This window comes from Leuciscus leuciscus (assembly GCF_965113295.1).
Source record: "Leuciscus leuciscus genome assembly, chromosome: 19".
NCBI lineage: Eukaryota > Metazoa > Chordata > Actinopteri > Cypriniformes > Leuciscidae > Leuciscus > Leuciscus leuciscus.
Window position 1 is genome coordinate 11,291,360 of NC_138743.1, and position 19,377 is coordinate 11,310,736.

The following is a 19,377-nucleotide window of genomic DNA, read 5'->3' on the forward strand; positions in this document are numbered from 1 at the left end:
TAATGGAGACAAATGGATATTATACATTTACTATAAGTCTACATGTACAGATTCCTATGGAACTGTTTATAAATTATTTTACCCTCACTTTGAAGGCTGAAATCCCAAAACACACAAAGAGGCTTTGGTTCTTTCTGGAGGACAGACAGACACATTAAGAGTGTTAGACACAATTACTTTTTTTGGAAGAAAATGACTGCTTTGAAATTTTATTGACGGGAAGGTTAAAAAACTAATAGTTACTATAATTACTCCAAAATCCAAGTTTCTGCAAAAACGCCAATAAACAATACAATAAACTTTGGTTTTAGCCACCCCTACTGACAAAAAAAAGAAAGAAAAGCTGAGTACCTGGTATTTCATATGTGCAATCTCGATCTTGACGGGATCCTGCAGGTTTTTGATTGTGAAGTTGCCAACACTGCTAGCCACCACATAGCTGTTCAATGACTTGCCATTACTTTGCTGATCCTGAAAAGAAATGAAACTGAATGTCGGACAAATCTGATCGTCTTAGTTAAAGGGCGAGTCAGATACAAAAAATTACACCTCAAGTTTTGTCAATATATCAGTTTTGTAAGTATGGACAGAGTATATCACTTTTGTTAGCTATTAGTAAGTGATAAATGATGCATTCAGATAAGGAACATATCATTAGATATACAGTGTATGTTAATCAAATTAATGACATAGCGTTTAAAAGGTTTGGGATGGTACGTTTTTTAAATGTTTAATAAGTTCAGTTCATGTTTAATGAACTGAAATAAGTCTCTTATGCTCACCAAGGCTGCATTTATTTGATCACAAATACAGTAAAACATTTCAAATGTAATTTATTCCTGTGATGGCAAAGCTGAATTTTCAGGAGCTATTACTCCATTCTTCAGTGCTCATTTTTTCAGGATGCTTTGATGAACAGAAAGTTCAAAAGAACAGCATTTATCTAAAATAGACATTACTGTCACTTTTGATCCATTTAATGCGTCCTTGCTGAATAAACCCCAAACTAGTTTTAAAAGGTAGTGTATGTTACGCAATTTAATGCAGATTTTATTCTGAGGAGTTAGTTTACTCAGCATTGAGAGAAAATGTCCAGATATTCATTACCGTACCATTAATGATCCAAAGTGCTATTGACAGAAATATCAATAAGAATTGTCAATATTACATTGTTCTTCAGCCCTTTAAATAAAGCCTTACTTTAATATGTGATTGGGCTATAGAATACCACAAACACTTTTTCACAGAAAAATGTACAGTACAACGATAGAAAAAAAAAAAAGAAGCTAATTTGGTTCATTCTCACCTGAAAGAGCCCTGTCCTGGTGAAGAAAATAAAGTTTATTCTGGACACTCTCTCCATTTGTGAATTACTCAGGTTGTGCAGCAGTGTTGCAGGTAGAGTGACCACAGCCAAAGCGTTCTGGGCCTCTGACTCAAAATCGATCTGTGGAGAAAAACGTACTCATCGCATGTCTGCATAATAATATTAGTCAAAATGTTTAATAAACGGACATGCAAACAACGGGGGGATCTGCTCATGAGTAACATAAACACCCAGATGTCCTGTGTTACTGAACCAAAGGTGAAATCTCCAGGTTGTGTTATCACAAAATAGTATTCTTAGGAGCTACAATGTACGTAATTGCATTCGAAGACGTTACTGCACCATCTGCCAGAATAAAAAAGTAATTAATTCATTACAGGATCTCAAGTAAAAAATAGACTGAACAGGCATCTGGTTGTATAACCTATGTAGTATAAATGGGGCCTTCCGGCGATAATATAAACTTTCGTTTGGCTAATTTGTAGTTTTAATTCTTTAAAGTCCCTTAAAGGGATACTCCACCGAAAAATGAAAATTCTGTCATCATATACTCACCCTCATGTTGTTTCAAACCTGTATGAATTTCTTTCTTCTGCTGAACAGAAAGGAAGATATCTAGAGGAATGTCAGTAACCAGACAGTTTTAGATACCATTGACTCCCATAGTATATATTTTTCCTACTATGGAAGTCAATGGTATCTAAAACTGTCTGGTTACTCACATTCTTCTAGATATCTTCCTTTCTGTTCAGCAGAAGAAAGAAATTCATACAGGTTTGAAACAACATGAGGGTGAGTATATGATGACAGAATTTTCATTTTTCGGTGGAGTATCCCTTTAAACAGTTTCAGTGAACCTCAACTATATACATACTGTACAAAATGGCACAAAAAAGCAACGATTTAAAGCTGCGAGCATGCTATAAATAAACAAAATTCACTTAAATACTTGCAAAAATATACATTCTGACACTCATGCACTGACAGGAGAGAAAATGTGTCATTTTCTGAGTCACAGACTCTACAATGTTGCTTTTTCCTCCCACAACTTTCCAGGAATCGTTGGCTCTTAATCAATGGGTGCAACCTCTGGGCATGGTCCATAAACGTCACCTCTCATTACACTGCTTTAACTGCTAAAGATTACTTTAAATCTTTACTGCTAAAATATTTGGCCAGCAAAAAGTACAGCTCAAATGTTTGGCCAGCCCACTGTAGGAAGTCTTAAGCAGATTTTATGTGCAGTACATATTCAAATATACACGTACTACCAGATATAGACCCCCATCAAGCAGAAACTCACTCACATACTTACATACAGTAAAGACTTGTCAAATGTCACATCTAATGACATGTAACACCTGAAGCAAAGAAGTGCCATAACATTTACCTGAGGGTCCGTCGTGTTTGTCGCCATAAACGCACTGTACGTGGTCCCATTAAAATTGCTGGTGTTGAGGGCAGAAACTCCTACTGCCAGATATTTGGATGTGATGGTCAGTGACTGTCCATCAAACTCAATCTTCTGCACCATTTCATCCACTGCTTTGAGCGCTCTAAGCCAAGACACATGATGATATAATAAGAAGAGGAACAGATGATAAGATTAAAAACTTCTGGACGGAAGATACACTATTTTATCTGAGAGAAAATATTGTGTAACAAATATATTCTTAGATCAAGTAAATAATGCTGAGAAATAACCAAAGAAGCCCTAACATCTTAAACTTTCTCTGTGCCAATTTTATATTACAATATACACTGATGTTTTAAGTCACACCAACAAGCAAAGCAAGTCATTTGAATTAAGACTCTCAAATGACGTGTAGACATGCAAACGAAGAATGTAATATTCCAACCATTTAAAACCATAAAACCGCTAACCGTAGGGACTCGTTTGCATAGAAGTTCATACAGCGAAATAAATCTTAGACTTACTTAATCTAAATAGGCAGTTGTTACAATGATGCCGGATTTTAAGTCATGACAAATGGAAATTTGATGTTTGCTGAAGATATTTAATTAAATGTGTTCAACTCCAAAAATTCATGCAAATTGTTGCCTTCATTTTTAAGTGCAACAAACTCCGCATTTTCTACAGTGTAGGTAAGAGCACATACGTCTCTGAGTTGTCCTTTTGAGCGGCATCTGAGCTGACCATGACGTTGGAGATGATAGTGACCACAGTGCTGGCCAGGGTGGCATTGATTTTGGCTATGTTCACAAGCTCTTTCAACTTGGAGACAATCTGTGTCACCTCCTCTATAGAGAGCTCATTGTTGGTTATGTCAGCGAGCTGCACGGCCACTTCCATTGCATTCTCTGTTGAATTGACAGTAAGAGTTATTAAAGCTAGTTTTGATTCCAGAGTACTGTGTGCAGTATGGATCAGAACATACCTTGTGAAACGAAAATGCTTGTTATATTAGTGCAGTTTCCACGGTCAGGGAGGCCCCAAAATGATGTATAATTATACTGGCTAATCATGCTAAAGAGCAGAAAAAACAAATGCAAAATATTGAATTACCTTTTCTAACAAACCTGCTAAAACATGATTACTGGTTGTAACTGCGCATTAATTAGTAGGTTATTCTTATTTGCATCTAGATCAGAGGGTATAAGTGTCTACTCACCAAGTCCTGGATGCGTTTTGCTCTTTGTAAGGGAAGCAGGGGATATACTGGGTAACTGTGGGTCTGCTCTCTGGCCATCTGTAGTGGAATGGGAAGTCCTCTGGCTGGCAGTTTTCTGAGGCAATGCAACCAAACAGGTACAGGATTAAAAGGATTCAATTACAAACCTTTCTTTAAAGAGGAGCCACATCACATCACATCACAGATGACTCGAGAGGAGTCCAACTCCTGCGAGCATTACAGACGAAGCGAACTCTGAATCAACATGCATCTATGCTAAATTTTCTATATAATTTTGTTAACAACATGTATTCATTACTTCAATGAGCCTTAAATTAATACATTGTTCGCTAACTGCAAGATTTGTATACATGCAGTTAGCTAACGTACATGATGTACATTTCTGTGATACATTACTTGGACATTACTTGGTAAGAGATCACTCTAAATTGTAATGTAGATGCATGCATTTTCTGTAAAGCTGCTTTGAAACAATATGTATTGTGAAAAGCGCTATACAAATAAATGTGAATTGAATCTTCTGAAACTTTTCCAGCCTATGTGCTTCCTTCAAGGTGCACTCAGTACTTTTTTCTCATTAAAAGGTTTTACTCATAAGTGAATAAATTCCATGCTGATATGAATACCATATCAGCCATATTTTAGGAGATCTTAATGATAATGGTTTTTTTAGCAATATGCAAATGCTTAGTCATAACCTGCAGGGCTACTGAATTACTGAACACAAAGGAGCATGCACATACCCATTAAATTCACGATTATACTGTCCAATATCAAGCCATTTCCAATTGCAAGGGCACTTCTCAGCTTGTTATTAATCTCTGCCTCTGTCAGACTTGCATCAGTTGTATTCTTATACACCAGCAGGGCCATGTAGGTTTGTCTAAGTAGAATGCAACATCATTAAAAAAAATTAGACAACTGAAAACAAAAGATTGTGAAACATGGTCACCATTACATCAGTAAAAAAGAGATAAAAAAGAGATATGAATGTTGAAATGTTTTACCGTATCGTTGCGGCCCTTGAGAGAACAGTGTCAGGTTGGAGACTGAAAAGGATATGAGAGTAAGATTGCTAACAGTCATCGTTAGATAAAAGAAAGAGATGTTAATTTTCAAGTAAAAAGAACCCTACCTGACACTATTAACATAAACACTGTATCTCCAGTTCTGAAATGTTTGATTAAGCTGTACAAATCACAGAAATTGATTAGAAAGCAGCAACATGTTTAGAAAGAGATTTAATTGAGAGCTAATGCAGAAGAGGAAAACATGCCAAGTATTTCAGAATTCATAATATTATCATAATATCCATAAATAGAGACTTAAAATGTATTAAAAAGTGAAACAAAACAAATATATACCCATTGAGATATTATCATCTTAACATCCCTGGGGGTGTTCGGTTGTTCATCGATAACCACAAGGGATATTCTGTAGAAAATTTCCTCTGTAAAAGGAGAAAAATGTATTTTTTATCAATCAAAACACCGTTTATTCATTCACCTTATTTTCTGTGTTGCATAGCAGTAGATAAAAAATCTTGGAAATGAGCAATGAGAAATTTTGAACAAATGTGGTCTCAAGACCACTTTTTAAATCAAATCTATCCAAAGTGTTGAATAAAAAATAAAAAAATCAGTATAGATTATTTTGCAGTAAAAAAATCCTGGATCAGCAAGCCATGTATTTTGAGATCTACTGCTATGCTGCACTTCTATCACAAGATGGCTCTCATGTATCTTGAGTTGTTAGTGCTGGACTACTTTATAATGCATAACTACACCATGCCAAGACTTTCTTAGGAGACTCAATATATAATAAAAAAATTATAAAACAAATTTATTTCCACAAATTACTTTCAAGTGCAAATTCTTCTTGAAAGTAAAGCTGAACTGTTCAATATAAACAAATATTAAATAAGGTAGTCTCCTAAGAAGGAAGAATGATAAAAATGTGGATAATTACAAGAGACCTATGCACTCAATTTGAGTGAGTGAGTAACAGCCAGTACACGAAGAGCACTGAAACTCAATGATTGTCAGAACTGGCTATGGTTAATATCTTACTACTTCTAGTAAATCACATGGAATCAAAAATGAAAATTTGCACACCGAGAAGACGTGATTTTTCCCCCTCAATTGAACAACCCATCATTCTACGATCACTTGCTCAGAAAGTCAGGATTCAGCAATAAAAGAAGCTATCTTTCTTTCTAAGTTCTAGATTGTTATTGGAAAACATACTGTTCCCGGTTGAAAGTCCACACAGACATGTAATATGAAAGGGAGCTTTACATGGACATGGGGCCAGTTCTGTAGTAGTCCCATTGGTGGCACCAGTGTGCACAGAGCCAAAACCTGCGCTGACTCCTTTGGTCGGGGTGTCGACTGTGCCATTTGTGGGGACAAAAGACTGGTCGTCAATAGCTGGAGACGGATGCGTCTCGCTATCTGTGGTGGCGGGCTGAACAACGAGCACATTGTGGTTGTGGCTGGAGGGGTTTGCTGATTCATTCTTGGCCCAAAATGGCTGCTTTGTTATTGAGGAGTGGACATGTTTAGTGTCCAGCAGGTCTTGACTGTAGCTGCTTGAGATGTCCATTGATTTGGAGGGTTGAAGGACTGGAATGGAGGCACTTGATTCAAGTTCAGATGGCATGCTGCTTGTAAAGGTGGAGAATTGATGAAAAGCAGGGTTTGGTCGGGTACGAGATGACAGATCTGAATTGGTCATAGTCATTTGCAAAGGAGGAGGAGTGTGTGGCAAGTTCACTGAAAATGATTCAAATGGGTGAATATCTGTTCTAAACAATTCATAGGCTAAAATAGTATCCGAATTTGAATGGCTCACAATCTGCTTAGTGGTCATATTTGTGGAGTTACTATGTGAACCAATAGATTCATGTGTGCTGTTTTGGTTAAATGACTTAGAGACCTCTGACATATTTAGAGAAGTTGTATTGAGAGACCATGTGGTAGTGGTGGCTTCAACATATGTGTGGGTTGGACTGCTTATTCGACTATATACACCAGAAACAACAAATCCATCCTGATAAATCTCTCCTTCAGACTGAGAAGGAAGGACATCAGCAGGCTTTATGAAGTTAGAAATGTCCATTGTCTCTGATTGATATCTGAATTTGGTTTCATAAGGTGAGGCCTCATCTGGTCCAATCTTACTTATCAAATTGAACAAAAGGGAGGGAAATATTTCAGTTGATGAAATTTGGGAACTCTCCCCGGAATAGCCCGACCATGCTGAAGTGACCATGCCATGTTCTGAGCCAGAATCTAAAATATTTTGGGAGGGCAAATTGAATGTGGGCGATACCTCTATCTTTTCCACTTTCATTTGAGAGTCTGAATTAAGGGGTGAAGACTGAGAATCTTTCCATTCATCTGTCAGGGCCACCACAGAACCGTATGGTAATTCTGAACTAGCGCTGACAGAAATATGAGGCATATGCGACAAGTCCCTCAGATCAGTCTCTGAAGGATTAACATCATCTTGCCTGCTTAAGCCTCTGAAAAAGGTCTCTGGCAATCTGTTTACATGCGACGGCTCCAGCACCAGAGGTGAATCTAATTTGGACCGGCTGCCCACTATTGACGTAGAAATGTCGCTTATGATGCCTGGATACAAAGTTGGGAATTGGCTGGAGTCAACAGCTTGTGGGTTTTCAGAGAAGATAAACTGACTGTTCATTGAGGGTAAAACCAGGTCAGTATTGTTTTTGGCATCAGAGATAAAGAGACTTTGGGCTGAGCCAGGTGTCAGAGATGGGAAAACATCAGTGTGTGGTGAAGAAGACAATAGACTCTGTCTGATGGCCTCTATCATTAAATAGTCACTTTGAACCCCTGCAGTAGGCAATGAACTCAGAGGCTCAATGAGAGTGGCAGCACTGCGGGTTGAATCCATAAGCAGTCCAGTCACCGGCTCGACACTAAAAGAGGGAGAGAGAGAGGAGATAACAAGTGTCTCTGTTGTGAGGGGATAGCTGCCTTGCGGAGCGAGAGGGCTCGCTGCCAAAGGCTCTATGAGTAAAATAGTTTGATCAGGGAGATAGTCGAAAGAGCTCTGTTGGGAGGTTGATGAAGAAAAGGAAGGAGTGGTATCGGTAAGACTATACTCATGTTCTGTCAAGCTTGTCCTAACATAACCCTCTGCTAATGTTTCTATCTGGTCACGTGTAACCGCTGTGGGCACGATGGTGGACTTTTTCTGTCCGTGTTGCACATCTTTAAAGGTGTCCTTAGTGGCAGTTGCCTCAGAGAGGCCCCAGGGCCCAGTGCTTGTTAGCTTTATATCCACAAGGTGTGTGGGCGACCACTCTGGCCATGCTACTGTTTGGCCAGAGAGACTCTTGAGTTCAGGCTGGATCATTTGCACACCTGTTCCTCCCGGAATGATGCCGGGAGAAGGGATAAGTGTCCATTTTCTGTCTGTCTCGAGCTGCTCTGAGACCTCTGCCAACTCTGACATAGCCCAGGGTAAACTAAGGTCTGACTGACTGTGTAAATGTTCATGTTTGCTAACAGCCTGTCTCACAGGTCCAAAAGTCATGGTGTTGACAGTAGGCACGCTTTCTACTTCTAAGAAAGACATGTTATGTGGGATGGCAGTGGCCAAGCTTTCATCCAAGGAGTAGGTGGAATCAAAGTCAAAAAGGCTGAAGACATCATCATCCAAGTCAATGTCATAAAAAAACGTTTCTGCGCCAAAACCAGATGGGTAATCAAGTATCTCTGTGCTGTTCTTGTCACTATCGCTCAGGACCAGTTGAGGAGCTAGCGGCTTATTCTTACGATTACTGAGTGACGCCACCTGGAAAGACTCAAAGTCTTCACTCTGATTGTGAGAATCTGGTTTCCATGGAGGCTTCACCTGGGAATAGGCTGGCCTCATGCTTGTAGAGTCTGTTTTTTTGGCAACAGAGGCCATTGTGGATGTTTTCAGCCAGTGGGATTCATTCATCATGCTTATTGTCGGTTGGGCAGGCGGCTTGGTCAGATGGATGACGGGACGTTTGTGTGGCCGAGTGACGGCAGCCTCAACTTTCTTCCTCACAGGCCAGATGAGGGGTGTGGAGATGAAGCCGAGTGATGTTTTGGGGCCCCGGGGAGCAGGAGCAACAAGAGGCCTAGCAGGGGGAGAGCTAGTGGACGGAGTCTCAGCGTGAGGAGTAAACCGCAGAAGTGACCACAAAAATGCAGCCCTCTCTTTTTCTGCTCCAATTATTTAGCAGAGGATCCAGGATTTGGTAAAAATGAAGAGGTCAGAGCAAGCTATTATTTATCTTTGCAGATATACAGTGCACCATATAACAAAACAAAACAATATGCTGGAAAACATCCTGAAAAAAATCCCATTCTAAATATAGAAGTTAGCACAAGGACTGTTTGAAACAAATAAAGCACAAACATAATCCAGGGGTTAATACCTAAATGAGGACTTTAAAGAAAGCAAAAATTAAGTTATACAGCAGAAACACAGATCAAGGATTTCAGGAAAACTGTCAGGAAGGCAATACTAATGTTAGCACAGAGGGAATGATAGAAATATAGCATTAGCATCATAAATAAGCCATTAATTAGTTTTAAATTACTTACTAATACAAAAAAATATATATTAAAATTATAAGATTATATTATTAAATGTACACATGATGCTATTCAGAAAGTAAAAGAATAGTAGTTTATTTTGAGATGAAGCTTTGCTAAAGAGCAAGAGAACAGTAGAGAACTGTAATAGCTGCCAGGAAAGGTTTTAGCTGAACACATTTAGGGAATTTAAGAATATGCAATGAAAGAGAAGAGGGAAGATAAGTGTTTAAAGACTGCTATGACCTGAAAAAAAAACCCCAGGAAGTAGAAGTCAAGTCTAAAAACAACAAATTCACAAATGTAAGCTAAAGTAAACACAGCAGACAATTGACAAAATGGAGTTAGAAAGGTGTTTATTCGTCCAATTATCTTTTTACGGTAATATTAGATAACTATATATAAAATTACGAGGTATGAAGCCTTTAATCTACACCCAGAAATTTTCTGATTAATATACCAGTCTTTTAATTCACGTTTCTATTTAGACAAGCTAGCCGCTCCCATTCTGCCCATACAAATGAAAGTTTAGCAGTGACTGGTAAGCACAAGCAAGCCATGTATTATGTCAGATAACAGGTTTGGCTTACCATTGGTTTTGCTGTTGGACAGAGGTGAGTTAGTAACAGCAGCTGCAGATGAAGGAATGGATTAAGTGACTGATGAATGGTTTAGGTAAATGAACAAAAAGCTACGCATGAGGACATGAGACAAGGGTCCTTATACTTTTTTTCTGTTGATTGGTCATTTTTGTTTATTTCAAATTTATTTGTTGGGCAGTTAAAGGTATTTGCAAAAACTTGTGCCAATATTTTATCCAATTGAAAAAACTATAAAAATGGAAACAGCAAGGGGATAGTTCACCAACAATTATTATTTTTTTGTTTCACACCTGTATGAGTTTCTTTCTTCTGTTGAACACAAAAGAAGGTATTTTAAAGAATGTTGGTAATCAGACAGTTGAGGGTAGCCATTGATTTCCATAGTATTTTTTTTTTCCTACTATGGAAATGGCTACCATCAACTGTTTGATTACCAACATTCTTTAAAATATATATTTTTTGTGTTCAACAGAAGAAAGAAGGTTTGGAACAACATGAGGTAAGTTATGACAAAAAAATTTAAAAATGTGTGTGACCTTTCCCCTTAAGTGTCATTTTTTTCCTAGTCTTACAGTTTATTAAATAAAGTTAAAACTGGAATAATTAGAAACAAACTGCCAAATACAATCAAATGGATCTAAAAGCAGATTCCAGACAATGTTAAACATTTGTGCTAATAAAATTGGTATTTGATCAAATATTTTGTGCAGAAGTGATATCTTACCAGGGTTGATGGGTGAGGTGATTAAAGGTGATGTAGTTGGTGCTAATGATGGCACACATAGACATGACAATGTTAAAAGTTTGGTTAGTGCGGAAATATGAAACAGCATATATGTATATTAATGGCAATTAATATACTACATGTTGTGTTTGTTGTTTTAGCACTAGTAGTAGGTGTGAGTAGAACTAGTGTTGGTATAAAGAGGCAGAGCCCCGCGCATGTATTAGTGAGAGCATTTATCATACCTCATTAAACAGAATATAAAACAGTATGAAACCTAGATATTTGCTTACCAGAAGTTGTGGTTAGAGGCATGCTAGAAGTAGTTGTGTATGAAAGAGTAGTAGTAAGAGCTGATGATGAAAATAGAGAGATAATGAGATCTACTGACATGCATCCATACTGTATGTAGAGTTCAAAAACGAGTAAATCGATTGGGTCATTCGCTTCATAACATTTAAAAAAAAAAAAATCATTTTATGTAGATATACTTTATATTTGACTTGGAATATGCAGTGAATTATTTGACAGATGACATTTGACATACAATTTCTGTAATCATTTAAACACTTCCTAAAAGTATGAATAAATGATGAAACCCATTGTTGGGTGAACTAGTTATATAAAGTAAACTGGCCCATTAAGCATCTATTCAAATGAAGACAATCAACTGCATTGTTACTACATTATTTGATGACAGAACAAAATAAAAAAAGATGAAAAGTGAGAAAAAAGTAAATTTAAAAAGGAATTAATACTGCTTACAAACTTTTAAATCACTTGTAAATGACAATGATGTGACAGATATTAGCATTTCAACCAGACAGATTTACTTTAAAACAATCCTGCAGGATTACATGAAAAAAAAACTAAGGACATTATGTGCCATATAAAGCAACCATTCTCGTTGGCACTATTTCAATTCTACTTTTTAAAATTTTTTAAAAGTCATTAAATATTCTGGACCAGGGCCACTGGCATTAATAAAACATCCTCTATTTCTAAATGGAACATTACTTTCGCAGCTAATAAGGATATTCTCCAAATGAGTTGACCACCACCTGTTCTGCATTGGGCAAAAGACATTACTCTCATGAAACAAAAGGAACACAGGCATAAAATGATGAGGAGGCAGAGGTGGATGCTTACCGTGGGTTGTTGCATTAGTAGGAATCATGTTAGTGGTGGCAATGGATGCGGTGGTAACAGTTAATGTTGCTGGTGGCAGGGATGGAAGAAGGGCACACTGGCATTAAATGGCGGTTAGAATGAAACCAAAAAAGCAAGAACAACTTGTGGAGCAAATTAACCACAATGTGAATCACAAGCATAGCGTGAGATGAAAATGTAAAAAAGGGATTAACCAGAAATGAAAAATCTGACATTTCCAAAAAAAATTAAATATTATGTCAAGAAAAATTGGGCAACATATGTTTGTTTTTTACTTAAGTTCAACGTCCCCTGAAAACCAGCACAATGAATTATGAGAGCTTGAAAGTTTCATTGCCTTTATCAAATTCCCATAATGTGCTGAAAAGGGAGATGTTCTCCTGCTAGCTCCTATGTCTGTTACTAGTAATTTTCTACAAACACCCAGGAGATTAAATACTACCTTGTGTGTCCTTAGAAATACATAGGTCAATATGGTTTTGTTTTTTTTACCTAATTATGCTTCTTTCCCCCTCAGATACGACAACCAGTAAAGTATAATTAATCATAATGGAATTTCAAAGAGGCAACCTGTGATTCCCTAACCCCCAAAAAACCCTATCCAACTTTAGAGATATGCGCAGAAACTTCTCACTTTATTTACACTGATAAACAAATATAGATTTCTCTGCAAAGATGTTTTAGCTCCATGATATTCTGCAGGCATATCATAAAAAAATTAAATAATAATAATAAAAAAAAATATGATGAAGTACAGTTAAATGATGAGAAGAAAAGGTTAACAAGACAATTCTAAACCTAGAAGACTAACTTTATTAAAAGAAGATTGTCCAATCTCTAGGCAAAAATGTGCTTTTTTTCCTTTTCTTTTTTACTACATGGGAATAAATATTCAGCAAAGAAATTTTAGTAGACCTTTGGGAAAGAAGCAAAATGGTTAAAATGGGACAATGACCTTTAATGGACATTACTGAGGACATTTAGCCTGAGGATTCTCATGGCTCCCTGCTGATGATGGATGTTTATTAGGTTCAGGTTAGGGGTGTCTTAATGAGCAGAAGGAAAGCTGTTTTTGTTTGGCATGCTTACCCAAAACTAAAGGTCTAAGACTTGCAAATTAAGTATTATATTTCATTTTCCAGGAAAAGTTTTTTCTAATACCTTAGTTTAAAAAAGAATAAATGAAATCGATAAGAGACAAAGGAATATTCTTTAATTAGCAAAGTCGTACAGATGCTACAAAAAAGGTAGTCTTTGATGAGAATGGTTTATAATGGGTAAACTAATTATCCAGGAAACAAATACATGTTTTGAGGAATGTGTTCAGCATTAAAAGTTATAATAATGATATTTCTTCCTACCTGGGCAGCCAAGTCCAGGGGAGGCACAACCTGAGGTTTCCGGGGAAAGAGTTGCTATGGCAGTACCTATGAATGATTTGAAAATGAACATTTGACATTTTATAAATAAATACATGTTTAAAAAAATAAAAATAAAAATCTAAAGTGAAGTTTTATAAATTTATAAAATAATATCTATAAAATCTACAAATACACAAAAAAAGATCTAAAATTAATCAAGTGGGCATACTTGGACTTTTTTTACTGCATGGGAATAAATATTATGCAAATAAATGTCAGCAGCCCCAGATTATTGTTGTTCAACAAATACAATATAAAGCTGACTTAAGCTCTAAACACTGTAAAAAAAAAAATTAATCTCTTTTACATCCATAAAAAGACATTCAAGTCTAACTTAGGACAAGAATTGGACTGAAAAAGTGTCATACATTTCCCAGCCATCCTCTGGGCTTTGACAATGGAATGTGACCTCAAAATGTCCAAGCTGAAACTTGAACATCAGGTGGAATTTAATAATTCGCCACAGTTGAATGACAGAAATGTTCTACTGGCTGGTTTGATCGAGGCCCAAGAATGCCACCTTTTCTCAACACAAACCCATTAAGGATGTGTGAAATACCAAATTCCATCTTGTTTTGCTTTTCAGATCTTTCCAATTGATCATTTATGACTGTGTCAAAACAACATGCTTGAATGCATGACGCGACATCTTGAACAATTTAAAAAGCAAAGCAATCTGCAAAAGGAAAAACTCAACTCACAAATCAAATCTATTGGTTAAACTTTAGTCAGTGCAATTCTCATCAGAGCATTAGTGAGCATGTGTGAGCATGCAGCACTGACCAAAAGTTCTGTCTATAAACTATTTGTACAGACCAAGATTTTGATTTTGATTTAATATTTTTCCACCCTTTCAGTGGCTTGATAGCTTTGAGTTTTGATATGTAAAGCAAAACGCTATCGTTTCCAACAAAAGCTGATTATTTTGACATTTTCAAGTACAATCTAAATCTGTCTTAAGCTCTGAGGACAAGTCATTTGTGAAAAACTCCAAAAAGATTTGATTCAGGTGTCAAACTGAATCAAATTTGAATCAAAAAGGAATCAAACTGAATCAAACCAGGTGAAACTAATCCATAGCACATCATAGGAATGAAGTAGCAGGATAAATGTAAGAGCTCTTAAATATATTAACAGAGACGTCACATTGCGGCGGCTGTCTAGTGTTATAGCACTGAGCCTCTGATCATCTTGAAGTTCTGCATTAAAAGGCAGGTTAAGGGAAAAAACTGAGCTGTTCTGCGTTTCCATGCAAGGTGGGATCGCCATCCCCCACTGATCTTGTCAAAGGATGAGAGGGAAACACATGAGTAGCCAATGGAAAGAGAGGGGAGGGGAGCGTAGCGTCTTTAAAGCATGCTTATTAGTGACAGCATTAGTTTTGCTCCGGGCTTAACTTCACGGGCCTCTTGACTTCATGCCAACATCACAAGCACAGCTGGTTGTAACTGAGCAAAGGAAATAGTTATGTGTCATAGGCTCCAGCGTCTAACTGTCTGCAGTTTGCAGAGGGGTCTTATACTGCTCCTGTCAAGGTCAAGAAATGCTAGCTGGAACAGTTCTACCTTTGAAATGGCAAAATTTTTAAATGAGCGAATTGAACAAAAGAATGTAGTTCACTAAAAAAAGAGCATTCTGTGATTATTTATTGAACCAAAAATCAATCCAAACATGTATGACTTTCTTTAGTGGAGAACTAAAACAAAAAAGGTGAATTTATAATAAAAAAAAATCTGGCCATTCTTTCAAAAATACTAAAAAAGGACTGTCATTCAGCAAAATGACAAAGATGCACCTTTAAAATAGCATAGTGATATTTTTGTGTGTGTGAAGGACTCATTCATTCAGATCTTCTCAATGAATCTGGTGATCCAGTTCACAAAACAGGGCAAATTGACTCAATCAAGAAATGACAGATACGATTCTCAAGTTCAACCTAGTTACTTAATGATCCAGTCAAAATAGTTAAAGCAACACTAAGGAACTTTTCCTCTTCGGTCCCCCTACAGGTTGGAAGCGGAATTGTCCATTACCGCTGTCGTAAATAATTTCGCCGCCCGCAGCCAACTGTCGCACGCACGCTCACTGTTTATCCAGCACCGGCACTGGAATGAACGATGTCCACAGACAAGGTAGAGTATGTTGCATGATTTCATGAAAGTATGATGTATTGCGACATCAGGAACGAAGAAAAACTAAATAATGACTATTGTAACGCTTGAAGTAAAGCAAGTCAAATTTGTAGTTTTTTGCAGAAACGCGACCCGGTCTGGCAAACTAGCATAGTGTGGTTATAGCAGATATAGTGCTGCAAAGCGAATCCAGAAGTGCCTTTCACCCTGTTACGACTTGATGAACCACTGATACGATTTTGGAAACATTATTTTAAGGTAAAAAATGTTCCTTAGTGTTGCTTTAACAGCTCACTAAAGGAGATGATTATCAGTAAATAACAACTTATATGTGGACTATAACAGCGCTCCGACATATGGTGCAGCTGTGCTTCAAGCGATCTGCGTTCGAGTCTCAGCTCGAGGTGCTTTTGCTGTTGTTTCCTCTCTCCCCTCTCCATTGCTTCCTGACTCATCTACACTATCCTATCTGATAAATATATATATATCCAAAAATATAACTTTAAAGAAATTGGACTATTCATCACACAGAGCTAACATACTGACTGGTGTGCTGATGTTAGAAGACTTGAAATGTGAATTTCAATCATATGGACTGCATCTATGATACTTCTTATGGTGCTTTTGCATCCTTTAAGATGCTTGAGGCTTCAGTCTCAGTTCAGTTCACATCTATCGAATAGAGCTTCCAGAGTCTTATTCACAATCCACCCTTTGTGTTCTTCAAAAGCAAGTAGCCACAGAAAGTCCTAACAGTTTGGAATGACATGACAGCAGGGGTGGACTGGCCATCGGGCAGACCGGCACTTTCCCGTTGGGCCGACGTTCTTTTTGGGCCGATACATCTCATACTTCATAGGATAAGGAGAGAAAATATTGAGTGTAGAGAACTGCGGTAAGCAGAACTAGGCTACTTTCAGAACACTTAGGTCTTAGGGTATGAGTGTAGGAACCCATTACGAATTATTTCCACATCTACATATTTGATGATTACGCATTTTACTAGAATTGTAATGAGACGCGTTCGTAAACCATGTTTTCCGCCAAAATAAAAGCTCGATGCAGTTTCTGTCAAAATAAAAGATATCATGTGTTTATCTCTTTCAAGTATAGAAATGAGTACAAAACTAATTATGAAAGTTTATTTTATTTTTCAGTGCATTTGTTTTACAATATATGACTATTATTACTGTCATGGGTTATTAATTATAACTATTATTATGTAGTAGTGTAATGTGGACAGACACTATATCACAACTAAAAGAGTTCTGAGTTTTTCTTTGTTCAATTTGCACACTGAATATGGGTTGGAGCTCTTAATTTTGAACTTTCAAAGTGCACCAGATTGATGAATTTAACATTAAAACACAACATTTTCTTACGGGGAGCATGCCCCCGAACACCCCTAGAGGGACAGGGGTCCACTCACTATACACTCACCTAAAGGATTATTAGGAACACCATACTAATACTGTGTTTGACCCCCTTTCGCCTTCAGAACTGCCTTAATTCTACGTGGCATTGATTCAACAAGGTGCTGAAAGCATTCTTTAGAAATGTTGGCCCATATTGATAGGATAGCATCTTGCAGTTGATGGAGATTTGTGGGATGCACATCCAGGGCACGAAGCTCCCGTTCCACCACATCCCGAAGATGCTCTATTGGGTTGAGATCTGGTGACTGTGGGGGCCATTTTAGTATAGTGAACTCATTGTCATGTTCAAGAAACCAATTTGAAATGATTCGAGCTTTGTGACATGGTGCATTATCCTGCTGGAAGTAGCCATCAGAGGATGGGTACATGGTGGTCATAAAGGGATGGACATGGTCAGAAACAATGCTCAGGTAGGCCGTGGCATTTAAACGATGCCCAATTGGCACTAAGGGGCCTAAAGTGTGCCAAGAAAACATCCCCCACACCATTACACCACCACCAGCAGCCTGCACAGTGGTAACAAGGCATGATGGATCCATGTTCTCATTCTGTTTACGCCAAATTCTGACACTACCATCTGAATGTCTCAACAGAAATCGAGACTCATCAGACCAGGCAACATTTTTCCAGTCTTCAACTGTCCAATTTTGGTGAGCTCGTGCAAATTGTAGCCTTTTTTTCCTATTTGTAGTGGAGATGAGTGGTACCCGGTGGGGTCTTCTGCTGTTGTAGCCCATCCGCCTCAAGGTTGTGCGTGTTGTGGCTTCACAAATGCTTTTCTGCATACCTCGGTTGTAACGAGTGGTTATTTCAGTCAAAGTTGCTCTTCTATCAGCTTGAATCAGTCGGCCCATTCTCCTCTGACCTCTAGCATCAAAAAGGCATTTTCGCCCACAGGACTGCCGCATACTGGATGTTTTTCCCTTTTCACACCATTCTTTGTAAACCCTAGAAATGGTTGTGCGTGAAAATCCCAGTAACTGAGCAGATTGTGAAATACTCAGACCGACCCGTCTGGCACCAACAACCATGCCACGCTCAAAATTGCTTAAAGGAGAACTCCGGTGAATTTTTAAGTTAATCTTGATCGTTTTACCTTTGTGAGTACTGTCTATAGAAAAAAAAACGAACCGGATTGGTGCTTGCAACGCGGAGCTGTTACAGTTAATGCCCAGAGCTCCCATTCAGCTAAAACGGCAGTTATGGGGGCATAAACCTAAAGAGTGTCTTTGTGCCTCTTAACAGACACAAAATGCAATTAAAATGTCTGTCCAACATGAACAGGGCCCTTACATGACAACAAAATGCGTTAAGCCATTGTTTAAACTCACCTAAATAGTGTTTTAGACAGCTAGCTGTAGTCTCGCGCTGAAGTCCCGTGGGAACTCAGTTGTAGCCGGAACACGACGCTCCTCCCACCTGCACTATGTGCGCGATTTTTTCCCCAAACCACTTCAGCGGAAATCCCTCCCTGCAGCTGATTCTAAGGTTTTCATTGGCCATGTCGATTACAGATTGCCAACACCAAACACTGATCCCTAAACCTACCCGTCACTGTAACCTAAACCAATGAAATCGGCTGCAGGGCGGGATTTCCGCTGAAGTGGTTTGGGGAAAAAGTACAGCGCACATAGTACAGGTGATAGGAGCGTCGTGTTCCGGCTACAACTGAGTTCCCACGGGACTTCAGCGCGAGACTACAGCTAGCCGTCTAAAACACTATTTAGGTGAGTTTAAACAATGGCTAAGTTGCTAAACGCATCTTGTTGTCATGTAAGGGCCCTGTTTATGTTGGACAGACATTTTAATTGCATTTTGTGTCTGTTAAGAGGCACAAAGACACTCTTTAGGTTTATGCCCCCATAACTGCCGTTTTAGTTGAATGGGAGCTCTGGGCATTAACTGTAACAGCTCCGCGTTGCAAGCACCAATCCGGTTCGTTTTTTTTAATATAGACAGTACTCACAAAGGTAAAACGATCAAGATTAACTTAAAAATTCACCGGAGTTCTCCTTTAAATCACCTTTCTTTCCCATTCTGACATTCAGTTTGGAGTTCAGGAGATTGTCTTGACCAGGACCACACCCCTAAATGCATTGAAGCAACTGCCATGTGATTGGTTGATTAGATAATTGCATTAATGAGAAATTGAACAGGTATTCCTAATAATCCTTTAGGTGAGTGTAGATTTACCAAAAATTTGAAAAGTTATTTAATCTGTTAACTTTTACTCACTCATTACAAGGCATTAGTGGTTTTAATGAATAGGAGTTGGTATACATATATCAGATGGGCATATATACAT

At 38.0% G+C, this 19,377-nt stretch overlaps 1 protein-coding gene across 12 annotated transcripts in view; it reads right to left on the reverse strand.

Moving 5' to 3' along the window:
• The window catches only part of adgrg6 (adhesion G protein-coupled receptor G6), a 44,988-nt gene that overhangs the window by 9,604 nt on the left and 16,007 nt on the right, over positions 1–19,377 (reverse strand). For 5 of the 12 annotated variants that reach the window (XM_082148169.1, XM_082148171.1, XM_082148175.1 and 2 more), the window contains 17 exons: positions 13,445–13,510; positions 12,063–12,131; positions 11,207–11,266; positions 10,914–10,955; positions 10,178–10,219; positions 5,346–5,431; positions 5,117–5,169; positions 4,989–5,030; positions 4,725–4,864; positions 3,961–4,075; positions 3,727–3,815; positions 3,448–3,649; positions 2,718–2,883; positions 1,307–1,447; positions 1,113–1,130; positions 352–471; positions 83–134 (listed from right to left, as the gene is read on the reverse strand). In XM_082148169.1, coding sequence (XP_082004295.1) covers positions 83–134; positions 352–471; positions 1,113–1,130; positions 1,307–1,447; positions 2,718–2,883; positions 3,448–3,649; positions 3,727–3,815; positions 3,961–4,075; positions 4,725–4,864; positions 4,989–5,030; positions 5,117–5,169; positions 5,346–5,431; positions 10,178–10,219; positions 10,914–10,955; positions 11,207–11,266; positions 12,063–12,131; positions 13,445–13,510 — 1,503 coding nt within the window. The remainder of the gene's footprint in view (positions 1–82; positions 135–351; positions 472–1,112; positions 1,131–1,306; positions 1,448–2,717; positions 2,884–3,447; positions 3,650–3,726; positions 3,816–3,960; positions 4,076–4,724; positions 4,865–4,988; positions 5,031–5,116; positions 5,170–5,345; positions 5,432–10,177; positions 10,220–10,913; positions 10,956–11,206; positions 11,267–12,062; positions 12,132–13,444; positions 13,511–19,377) is intronic. The other 7 variants (XM_082148168.1, XM_082148178.1, XM_082148172.1 and 4 more) reach the window with 6 other exon arrangements.